The 12,089-nt window shown below is 35.9% G+C and overlaps 4 protein-coding genes across 4 annotated transcripts; 3 read left to right on the forward strand and 1 right to left on the reverse strand.

Annotated features, from left to right (window-relative positions):
- Positions 1–2,476: 2,476 nt before the first annotated feature.
- On the forward strand, positions 2,477–3,290 carry GCK72_011098 (uncharacterized protein; the record flags this gene model as incomplete). The annotated part of the gene is made up of 4 exons (XM_053728216.1): positions 2,477–2,509; positions 2,555–3,031; positions 3,111–3,160; positions 3,212–3,290. 4 exons carry the CDS (start codon positions 2,477–2,479, stop codon positions 3,288–3,290), a joined length of 639 nt encoding a protein of 212 aa, XP_053587793.1.
- A 1,029-nt stretch (positions 3,291–4,319) lies between these two features.
- On the forward strand, positions 4,320–4,893 carry GCK72_011099 (uncharacterized protein; the record flags this gene model as incomplete). The annotated part of the gene is made up of 3 exons (XM_053728217.1): positions 4,320–4,432; positions 4,481–4,565; positions 4,825–4,893. The coding sequence occupies 3 exons, from the start codon at positions 4,320–4,322 to the stop codon at positions 4,891–4,893; spliced, it is 267 nt and encodes an 88-aa protein (XP_053587794.1).
- Positions 4,894–4,998: 105 nt separating this feature from the next.
- On the reverse strand, positions 4,999–5,812 carry GCK72_011100 (uncharacterized protein; the record flags this gene model as incomplete). The annotated part of the gene is made up of 4 exons (XM_053728218.1): positions 4,999–5,077; positions 5,129–5,178; positions 5,258–5,734; positions 5,780–5,812. The coding sequence occupies 4 exons, from the start codon at positions 5,810–5,812 to the stop codon at positions 4,999–5,001; spliced, it is 639 nt and encodes a 212-aa protein (XP_053587795.1).
- Positions 5,813–6,865: 1,053 nt separating this feature from the next.
- On the forward strand, positions 6,866–10,565 carry GCK72_011101 (uncharacterized protein; the record flags this gene model as incomplete). The annotated part of the gene is made up of 5 exons (XM_053728219.1): positions 6,866–6,963; positions 7,914–7,968; positions 8,065–8,186; positions 8,916–9,485; positions 10,403–10,565. The coding sequence occupies 5 exons, from the start codon at positions 6,866–6,868 to the stop codon at positions 10,563–10,565; spliced, it is 1,008 nt and encodes a 335-aa protein (XP_053587796.1).
- Positions 10,566–12,089: the final 1,524 nt, after the last annotated feature.

A 12,089-nucleotide genomic window follows, 5' to 3' on the forward strand; every position in this document is an offset into this window, starting at 1 on the left:
TAAAGATGATAAAGAGAGAGTTTGATAATTCCATTGATGATTTTATTTTGCTAAAACTAATTTTTAAGTATACTCCCAAACGACACACCTGAAGATTGTTCAGATGGAATCGATTTATTTCGAAAGCCATGATAGATTGCTGGCAACAATTCGATTCATGCCTTGTGTTAGAATGTTTTTTTTCTTTGTTTGGCATCAACGGCGGCATTCTGTGGATGTATGAAAACTCTTTTAAAATGTTTATGATTATCCCAATTTTTGTAACTTATTTACTTTCAAAACTTTTTTTCAATGTCCAATTATCGAATAAATTATCACTTGTAGACGTTTTGAGTATAAGACGCACTCTCTGACTCGTTCGATTACCCATGTTCACACGAAAAAAGTTGACCATCTCCGATTTGTCCGTCCTTTTGATCAGAGATAGTATAAAGTGTTTTCAGCAGAACGGAGTACTTTTTGGCCAGGTCCGTCACCTGGGTACCTAGAAAAATCAAAAAATCGATATTTTTCGAAAAAATTTTCTGAAGTAGTTAGGTATGAAATATTAACGAGAAATTGTTGTAAACACTATTTTAAGCATTTCTTGTATTCAGAAGAAAATTCCAGCTCAACACCTTCATGGTGAAATTTTTCAAAATGTATGAAATTTTCAGGTTTTTTTCATGAAATCGCTTTTATCTCGGCAGTGACCCGACAAGACAAACTTTTTTATTTAAAAATCGAAATCTACATAAAATTTGAAATCGGAAACATGCTGTCCCTACTTGTATCTCTAGGACCCAAGAACGGTTTTTATGGGAAGTATGGGAAAAAATGCGATTATTGAGGATAGCATTATAAAATAAGAAGAATACGATTGGAACATAATTTAGATTTATGAAGCAACTAATTTCCATCATTGGGTCATCTGCTTTTTACGTTTTCAAGATGAAATTTACCGAAATGCTCAACTAGGAAAGTTGATGAAACGGTACGTCACACTTGTAACTTTATTTGACAGAGGACTGTGTTTAATATGACAGAAAACGTGAGAAAACTACAAAAATTAACTAATATAGCAAGATTTTCAAGAAAAATAGAAAAAATAAGGCTCATGAATGTTCAATGGTCTGACCTTTTTGTGGAAGTCAGAAAAGTTTTTTTGTTTCGAAAATCTTGCTATATTAGTTAATTTTTGTAGTTTTCTCACGTTTTCTGTCATATTAAACACAGTCCTCTGTCAAATAAAGTTACAAGTGTGACGTACCGTTTCATCAACTTTCCTAGTTGAGCATTTCGGTAAATTTCATCTTGAAAACGTAAAAAGCAGATGACCCAATGATGGAAATTAGTTGCTTCATAAATCTAAATTATGTTCCAATCGTATTCTTCTTATTTTATAATGCTATCCTCAATATTTCAGCTCGAATGGTTCAAATCAGGGAAGAATTTCAAAAAATCAAAAATTCAATTTTTTTCAAATTTTTTTTTGTAGTATGATCGAAAACTGTGTTGGGACTGAAGTAAAATGATATGATTCAATAAAAAATTTCAAAAAACCATTGTTTCGGAACCTTAAAAATGATTTACCGGGAGGTCTCGAAAATTAAAATCGCATTTTTTTCCCATACTTCCCATAAAAACCGTTCTTGGGTCCTAGAGATACAAGTAGGGACAGCATGTTTCCGATTTCAATTTTTGAAGGTGAAACTTGGTCAATTTCGGGACGAATATCATGAAATACTGATTTTCTGATTCAGCGTGACGAGAGCTTTCAGAAAGTTAATCTTGAAAATGACAAATTTAAGGAAATTTTTCATGTCTTCATAAAATTGCATCAAAAACCACCAAAATTCAAAAATTTCTGAGCATTTCACACAGAAATCGGAAGTGGTTAAACCATTTTCAGCGGAAGCCGGAAGCCTCGGAAGTTAATTTTCTAAAAAGAAAGTCGGATGTGAAATTTTAATAACAGAAATGATAAAAAGAAGAAAAGAATTCCGGAAAACTCTGGTAATGGAATAAGACTACACAGCTATGAAGAAAGAGAAAAAGGAAGATGGTTCCATTTGTATTTCCCAGCGCCCATATGAAATGTTTGAGAGCTCATAACTCAGCTCGCGGAAACATTTAGCCGGTTTTGATGGCAGAAATGGATTCCACGTAGTCGAAAGTACCTATCACGAAATTTAGAAATTGTTTGGATTCCGCGTCTCCAAAGAGATTACTTGAATATGAGCACAGTCTAAACGCACGTGAAATGAAGAAAAAACAAAGTTGTCGAAGATGACATTCAAAAGTTCGACGTGTACAATGCTCTATTTCGAATAAAAAAGAAACCATTTCAATCGGAAAAATTAAGAGCATTCACTTATTTCCTAGTTTACAAAGTTAGTTTTACTTTCCAACATGGTGAGTTTCTCTTTGGAATTTAGCAGATTTACATCCATAATTCCAGGAGGAATACCTGCAACTTATTGTGAAATGTTTTCCAATGGTAACGTTTATCCTATTGGCGGCTTCATGTGTAAGTGTGATCTTCTGAAAATATAGATTTCAGTAAGGTTTGCAGACAAGTAAACCAAAAGAATCACACAAAAATCCTACCGGTGGAAGGAAACTCACAATGTCCACAATGTCCACACCGTCCACATCTTTCAACACAATTTCAGATTTTTCGTTCGATGAAAAATTAGAAGAAGAAGAAGAAGAAGAGAAAAAAGAAGAAGGGAATGAGTTGAAAGAGAAGAAAGAGCCAGAAAAAGAAGAAGAGAAGAGAGAATTTTCATGTGGAAAAGACGAAAAGGAAGAAGAGAAAGGTGACAAAGGAGGGAAAGCAGAGAATAAAGAAGTTGAGTTCAATCTTGAAACATCTCCTGCATTCACAATTTGTATTGATAATAATGTCAATAATGAAGTGTTCATATTAAATGCAAGAAAATCACTCGATGAGTCGGCAGGCTTTTTATGGACAATCAAAAAGAGATTGGCGTTTGATGACGGCTCTTGGAAACAGTTGAATCGGAGAATAGCTGCTCTGAAAGCTGAGGTAAAATGAGCAGTCCTTGAAAGATTTGAAATCTGAATATGCATCCTTGCAAACTGTTTTATCTTCCTCTAATTTCCAGGGACTTGACACTCGTGCCAACACTATACAAGCAAAGAAGAACAAGATCAAGTAAGAAGCTATTTCTACCTGATTCTTTTCATATTTCCATCAAATTTTCAGCTGTATTGAACCCACTAAAATGGATGCCCAATTTGAAAAACAGGCCGCGTCAAAACCGAAAAAGAAGACAGTTGAGTGAACTGGAAAAGGGAGAACAAGTGTTGTAATAAAGCGTTTATTGATTGAAAATGGCATTGAATTTGGATTTGAAATTGAAAAACTTTTAGAAAAAATAGACTTGAAATCATCGATTTTGAGCTCTGCATTTGTCTGTGATACGCCCAGCTGTTGGATAGATACTTCCGATGTAGACCTGGGAATAATTGAAATTACAATGAAATTGTTCAGTCTCCCGTACGTTGCCTACTCTCGAATCACCACCTTAATGAATCCGATAGAAGTGATTTCCTTCTCATTTTGTTCGAAAAAGTCAAGAGAAAAAATCAAATAGATACGTTTTCATTTTAATTTGCTGGAATTTCTACAAAAGTTAACAAATATAAAGCTCTGGTGTTTCAACTACAAATTTCGACGGGAGGTCGACATTTGTCGATTCCATTCGAAACTGCTCCACGTCCGGCTCGATGTATGGGAAGAAGATTCATAGGGGCTATAGATGGAGTCAAACACTATTTCAGGTATGTTTCAATGTCTCAAACAGACAAAAATAGTTAAATTATTCAGATGCATTGAGTTCCTAGAAGGAAGTATTCTATACAGTGATATCCCACACAGTGGGTTCAAAATAACCAATTATGTACATTTTGGATTTACTACGAGCAAGTTTGGTTATTCTTGAGTTGGATTTGAATGTGATCAATGATTAGAAAGGATTCATAACTGAACCATGCATGAAATCAGTTTCCGGAATTGAAATTCTTTCTGAAACTGTTACTGCTGACAAACTGTCCGTCTTCTTCGATAACATAGAGAATCCGGTTAAAAACGTTCATATTCACTCGAAAGTTGAAGGACAAGTGTCTACAAGTATGAACATCTTTCGAACATAAATATTAGTTTTTTACGAGAGTAGTTGGATTACAAGAGAACATTTACTTGGATTCAATGGAAAAATTTTGTGCATCATTAATCCTACTTTTAATATTGAACTTTTATTGAATTCATAAGACAATGGAGAAACGGAAATAATACAAAATTCGTAGCACTCATGATGTCAGAAGTACCTCAAGAAGTGATAAACAGAGATCGTTTTATTTCCGAGTTCGATGCGAAACCATGGGATCCGAAGAGAAGAGAAAAATGTTTCATTTATGAGAAAGAGTGAGTTAATTCATTTTTGAATCGACCACAATAGTCATTTTATTGCAGAATCACTGACGTTCAAGACATTACTAGCGACTTATCGGAAGGATTCGATTTGGAGAGAGATGATGGATTACTGGCAACTATCTTAGTCGGTCCACCTGACTTATTTCAGTTTTTTGTGTGGCACGTCGAAATTTGTAGTTGAAACACCAGAGCCTTATATTTGTTAACTTTTGTAGAAATTCCAGCAAATTAAAATGAAAACGTATCTATTTGATTTTTTCTCTTGACTTTTTCGAACAAAATGAGAAGGAAATCACTTCTATCGGATTCATTAAGGTGGTGATTCGAGAGTAGGCAACGTACGGGAGACTGAACAATTTCATTGTAATTTCAATTATTCCCAGGTCTACATCGGAAGTATCTATCCAACAGCTGGGCGTATCACAGACAAATGCAGAGCTCAAAATCGATGATTTCAAGTCTATTTTTTCTAAAAGTTTTTCAATTTCAAATCCAAATTCAATGCCATTTTCAATCAATAAACGCTTTATTACAACACTTGTTCTCCCTTTTCCAGTTCACTCAACTGTCTTCTTTTTCGGTTTTGACGCGGCCTGTTTTTCAAATTGGGCATCCATTTTAGTGGGTTCAATACAGCTGAAAATTTGATGGAAATATGAAAAGAATCAGGTAGAAATAGCTTCTTACTTGATCTTGTTCTTCTTTGCTTGTATAGTGTTGGCACGAGTGTCAAGTCCCTGGAAATTAGAGGAAGATAAAACAGTTTGCAAGGATGCATATTCAGATTTCAAATCTTTCAAGGACTGCTCATTTTACCTCAGCTTTCAGAGCAGCTATTCTCCGATTCAACTGTTTCCAAGAGCCGTCATCAAACGCCAATCTCTTTTTGATTGTCCATAAAAAGCCTGCCGACTCATCGAGTGATTTTCTTGCATTTAATATGAACACTTCATTATTGACATTATTATCAATACAAATTGTGAATGCAGGAGATGTTTCAAGATTGAACTCAACTTCTTTATTCTCTGCTTTCCCTCCTTTGTCACCTTTCTCTTCTTCCTTTTCGTCTTTTCCACATGAAAATTCTCTCTTCTCTTCTTCTTTTTCTGGCTCTTTCTTCTCTTTCAACTCATTCCCTTCTTCTTTTTTCTCTTCTTCTTCTTCTTCTTCTAATTTTTCATCGAACGAAAAATCTGAAATTGTGTTGAAAGATGTGGACGGTGTGGACATTGTGGACATTGTGAGTTTTCTTCCACCGGTAGGATTTTTGTGTGATTCTTTTGGTTTACTTGTCTGCAAACCTTACTGAAATCTATATTTTCAGAAGATCACACTTACACATGAAGCCGCCAATAGGATAAACGTTACCATTGGAAAACATTTCACAATAAGTTGCAGGTATTCCTCCTGGAATTATGGATGTAAATCTGCTAAATTCCAAAGAGAAACTCACCATGTTGGAAAGCAAAACTAACTTTGTAAACTAGGAAATAAGTGAATGCTCTTAATTTTTCCGATTGAAATGGTTTCTTTTTTATTCGAAATAGAGCATTGTACACGTCGAACTTTTGAATGTCATCTTCGACAACTTTGTTTTTTCTTCATTTCACGTGCGTTTAGACTGTGCTCATATTCAAGTAATCTCTTTGGAGACGCGGAATCCAAACAATTTCTAAATTTCGTGATAGGTACTTTCGACTACGTGGAATCCATTTCTGCCATCAAAACCGGCTAAATGTTTCCGCGAGCTGAGTTATGAGCTCTCAAACATTTCATATGGGCGCTGGGAAATACAAATGGAACCATCTTCCTTTTTCTCTTTCTTCATAGCTGTGTAGTCTTATTCCATTACCAGAGTTTTCCGGAATTCTTTTCTTCTTTTTATCATTTCTGTTATTAAAATTTCACATCCGACTTTCTTTTTAGAAAATTAACTTCCGAGGCTTCCGTCTTCCGCTGAAAATGGTTTAACCACTTCCGATTTCTGTGTGAAATGCTCAGAAATTTTTGAATTTTGGTGGTTTTTGATGCAATTTCGTATGAAGACAACGCCGAAATTCTTTGTATTGATGAAAAATTTCCTTAAATTTGTCATTTTCAAAACTAACTTTCTGAAAGTTCTCGTCACGCTGAATTTGAAAATCAACATTTCATGATATTCGTCCCAAAATTGACCAAGTTAGATCATTTTAGGATATTACAATATAAAAAAATATAATTTTTGAAAAATATAAGTAAAAATAGGTAGAAAAAAGGGCATTTTTATCACATGTTTGCCCTTAAAAAGTCCATCTTTTGTTACTAAAATTTAATTTTTGATTTCCTCTTCTGCAATTCCTGTTCTCTCCCCTCCCCATACTGATAACATTTCGCTCCTATAAAACCTTCTTTTCTTATCTTTTTTTTCATTTTATTAGGCATCAAATGAATTCATTTCTAGTCTATTCTTTTTTATTATTGGTGATAGGTACCCAATTGGTGGAAGCCGGAAAGTGTGCAGACTGTATCGCCAGTGGGAAACAGTGAGTTTTTGGGTCTGTGTGTCGGTTTGTCCGGATTGTGATTTAAAGATTTGAATAGGGAAGGAAGAGAGCTTTCAAAAAAATATAGTCATGTTCATTTCTCAAAGGCACACACCGTAACCCTGTATAACCCAAATTCAGAAATATATGAACAATTATGTATATCCAGTTATAAAATTTTCAATTTTTCAAAAAGCCAATGCGTTTTTTTCAATAACTTTGTCACATTTTCATGTATTAGAGGAAACATCGAAGGGCTGACTAGGTTCCTAATAATTTTTAGGAGTAGAACCTTTTTTCCCTACATTTTGAGCTAGAAATTTTCAAAAAAACATAAAAACTGACCAAGTAACAGATTTTCGAAACATTTCGAAAAAATTAGATTTATTAATTCGCTTGTAACTTGAATACTTGATCGCAGATCTGATTCATATTTATATTTTTGGAATCAGCTTGTCAAGAGCTTTCAGAAAAATATAATCATGCCTTCAGGGTTCACCACGAAACTACGGTATGCGCCTTTAAACTGGGTTACTGTAGTTCTCGTGGTGGGACCCAATTGAAAGCAAATATAGGCATGATTATACTCATTCGAAGCGCCTTGACGAGCTGATTTCAAAATATAAAATTTAATAAATTTTGAAATAGAACTGACAAAGTTGCATCACTTTTTGTTAACCCTTGGTGTTAAAAATATGCTTTGTGTTGTAACTCTGTCCGATATGCTCCAATTTTTAAAAAATCTGTAATTTTAGAATCAGTGTGATGAGAGCTTTCAGAAAAGTATACTCTTGTCTATGTAGGGTCCCACCACGAAAACTACAGTATCCCAGTTTAAAGGCGCATACCGTATTTTTGTGGTGAGTCCAAATATGGTCATGATTATACTTTTCTGAAAGCTCTAAACGAGCAGAATCTGAATATATTTTTGAAATCTTAATAATTTTCAGCTGGTGTGTGACAGTCAACGAATGCGGCTTCACTCCATGTGTCACTTCCATTGGGGTAAGTCTCTGAAACCATGATTTGTTCCCCACCCGTAAAATCGAAGAATCACCACCTCGACCATCATAGACTCCTTCTTATCATTCTCGTTTCCAGAAAGCATTAAACTGCCCGGAACTACCTGATAAAGCACACGCGTATGATGATACTTTCGTTCGATCAAAGATTCTTGTGACGACGGCCGCCGCATTCAACAGTAATCCACAGAAATGCTTCAAGTGAGTACAATTTGGCAATAGAAAGAATGAATTCAGCGTGTTGAGAGCTTTCAGAAAAGTATAATCATGACTAGGTTTGCTTACAGTTGGGTCCCACCACGAAAGCTACAGTAACCCAGTTTAAAGGCGCATACCGTAGTTTCGTGGCAAGACTCAACGTGCACCTAATCGGGGCGATTATATTTTTCTGAAAGCTCTTTTCATGCTGAGTTCAAAAATGTAAATTTCAAGAATATTGGATCGCAACTGACAACGTTACAGCAGTTTTCCTGACAAGGGCCAGAGTCGAGAGAAACCAGACACACTGCGTCTCTAGCCCCGAAATCGAAATTTTTAAGAACAGTTATTTTTTGTTGGATAAATTCATTTTTCCAGACAAATTATAACAATTCTTCACATTTCTAGCCAAAAATATTGGAAAATAACAATGTTACAGATTTTTTTTCGAAAAATCACAAAAACTGCCGTAACCCGGTCGGTTTTTCTTCAAACTCAATGAAACTAGGATATGCGAATCCAGCTAGTCAAGACGCTTCGAATGACTATAATCATGACCAGGTCAGGTGCCACCACGAAAACTACGGTATGCGCTTTTAAACTGGGTTACTGTAGTTTTCGTGGTGGGACCCGATTGAAAGCAAATATAGGCATGATTATACTTTTCTGAAAGCTCTTGACAACCTGAATCTATCGAAATCAATTTCAAAAACTCTTGCTTTTTAATTCCAGAAACGCGATGCCCACAATGTCTCTCTCGAAGACGTTCAGCGTCAACTGCTCAGAAGTCGGCCCTCAGACGAATTGCTTCGGATTCACCTCGTTCGACACGACACAGAAAGTGATAGTGATGTCATTCAGAGGAACTCAAGGAGCAACTCAACTAACTGAGGAGATTCTCGATTTCTTCACTGGCAAGAAGCCATTCTTCAACGACGCCGGACACATCTTCACCTACTTCTACGACGCCTTCTTTTTCCTCTGGAACGGAGGACTCTCTCAGGATATTCGGAATCTCAAGTACAAGTACCCGGACTACGAGTTATGGGTGACTGGACACTCATTGGGCGGAGCCATCGCATCGATTGCAGCTTCTTATGTGGTTCACACCGGATTGTTCACTGGAGATCAAGTTAAATTAGTGACGATGGGACAGCCGAGAACAGGAGACTACGATTATGCTGTTTGGCACGATAAGACATTCCCTTATTCATTCCGGATTGTTCATCATAAGGATATTGTTCCACATATTCCACCACAATATGGAAAAGATGAACTCTTCCATCATAGGACCGAGGTTTGGTGAGTGTCCTAGCATTAGTGACCTAAAAACCCAAAACTAGATCATATAGACTAAATAAATGGATACAGCTCGTTGAGGGCTTTCAGAAAAGTATAATCATGCCCCGGTTCGTTGCAAGTTGGGTCTTGCCACGAAAACTACAGTAACCTGGTTTAAAGGAGCATACCGTAGTTTTCGTGGTGGGACCCATTTTGATCAAAATGTGGTCTTTATTATACTCATTCGGATCGTCTTGTTACGCGGAGCTCGAAAATAAAAGTGAAAATGCATGTTTTTTGAGATTTTCGTATTTTTTGAAAATCCATATCTCTACCAGTTTTGCAGCGAGCTTTTTGAAATTTACACCGTTTGATTGAGCTTGTCAAGAGCTTTCAGAAAACTATAATCATGCCCCGATACAGTGGAAGTTGGGTCTCGCCACGAAATCGGTCTGAACTGAACAGGATTACTGCAGTTTTCGTGGTGGGACCCATTTTTAACCAAACGTGGTCATGATTATACTTATTCGAACCGTCTTGATAAGATGAATGCAAAAAATGTGGTTTCAAAGTTTTTGGAGCAAAACCTGAACAGTTGGAGCTCATTTTGTGTTATCGAAGATTTTCGAATATTTTCGAAAATCGTTATTTCTACAAGATCTCAGCGGATTTTTATAATTTTTAGTTCAAAACGTATGAAATCTTGTGGGCATTTATCTAAAAATACTTTTTAGGCTCGGTTTTACTCACGAAACTACTATATGCGCCTTCAAACTGAGTTACTGTAGTTTTCGTGGTGGGACCCAACTGTAAGCAAACCTAGTCATGATTACACTTTTCTGAAAGCTTGCGACAAGGTGAATCTGAAAATTAAAGTTACTTTCAATTTTGACATGAACCGACCAAGTTATGATGATTTTGATCCTTACAATTTGCAGGTACAACAACAACATGACGACCACTGACACCTATCACGTGTGTGCTGAAGCAGATGGTCTCTACTGTAGTAACAGACAACTCGACTCCTATCCGCCTGACCATTTGACATATTTCGATATTAATATGCCCGATTGGGGGACTCAGGGATGTCCGAAGATGTGAACTGACTGATTAATTTATTTTATGCAAAAATTGGAATGAATTGTGGATTTTTATATGGAATTTGAACGTTTGTACTGATTTGATCTAGAGTTGAGCAGAATGCGGTTTTCGAAATAGCGGATGGTGGAAACCGGAATAAAAAGTCAAGACGATTTTGGCCTAATTTAAAAAACCCCCCTAAAAGTGGTTTAATTATTGTTAAAGTTCGTTTTTCGGTAAAATTTGATAGCTTTCTGCAAAAAAACCTCAAAATATATCAGTAAATTCGGGTAGACGAACAAATTTTTCAAGCTGATATCTTCTAAGCGGAAGGCGGAATTCCGCTCAGCCAGCTGGCTCGGATTCAAAAATGTGCACAATGTTTTCACAATTTTTCTGAAATGTTCATTGAAAATAGCATTGTTGTCAAGGCCCGGCCCGAAGACCCGGCTTCAAAAAATGACCCCTTTTTCAATTTTTTTTTCAGTTTCTCATCGAAAATGTGACCGTTTTTGACTATTTTTCAGAATTTCTTCTAATTCTGAATGATAGTCAAAAATTTGACTTTCGCGAATAAATTCAAAAAATTTGAAAATTGGACTTTCGCGCCAATTTGCCCGGCCCTTGACAACTATGAAAAATAGTCAAAACTCTCCAAAAATCTCGTACACTTCAATTTGTATCGATGTTCCAAAAAATAGTCGAAAATTCAAAATTTTTTCAAAAATTTTCAAATTTCTACTGGAGCCGGGCTGACGAAAATTATTCACTCTGCCCGGCCTGAAATTTCGCAACCCTGAGCTAACTTGGGAAGGATCCCGGGTCGAGATGGAGTTACAGGTCGAGACATATATCAACAGCACCAAAATTTTGCGCTGATTTCGAATCTGTATTTTGTTTTCGCGAAACGATCTTGTGAAAAAAGTTATTTTACGTTTTTGTGGCCTCTCGGTGCAAAAATGGGCATTTTCAAGTCTCAAAAAACTTTTTGTGTTTTTTGCATGAATGCGCATGCAATGATGATTTTGGCATAGTTAGATTTCTGAATTTATTTTCAGAAAAAAATTTGTGCAATTTCTTAAAATTTCAAAAATAGCGCATCTTCAAAAAATTTGTCTGAAAATTTTCTAAACTTCCAACATAAACAATACAATGTACATCATTGGAACTACACGTACAACACAAAAAAATTTGAACTCAAACTATGCTAAAATTATCTTTACAACCGTACTCATACGTACAAAACAAAAAAATTGAGAAAAATTAAGAAAAACGTTAATATTGGGAGTCTTGAAAATGCTCATTTTTGCACTGAGAAGCCACAAAAACTCAAATAACTTTTTTCACGAGATCGTTCAGCAAAAACAGAATACATATTTGAAATCAGCACAAAATTTCCATTCTAATGATATATGTCTCGACCTGTAACTCCATCTCGACTCGGGAACCTTCTCTAGTGAGCTCAGCCTCACAGGGTCTCGGGATGAGAACTGAAAGTAAATGCGCTCCTCTGAAATCAGCAAACAATTTTAGCGCGAAATTCAA

Source organism: Caenorhabditis remanei, chromosome III, assembly GCF_010183535.1.
Source record: "Caenorhabditis remanei strain PX506 chromosome III, whole genome shotgun sequence".
Classification (NCBI taxonomy): domain Eukaryota; kingdom Metazoa; phylum Nematoda; class Chromadorea; order Rhabditida; family Rhabditidae; genus Caenorhabditis; species Caenorhabditis remanei.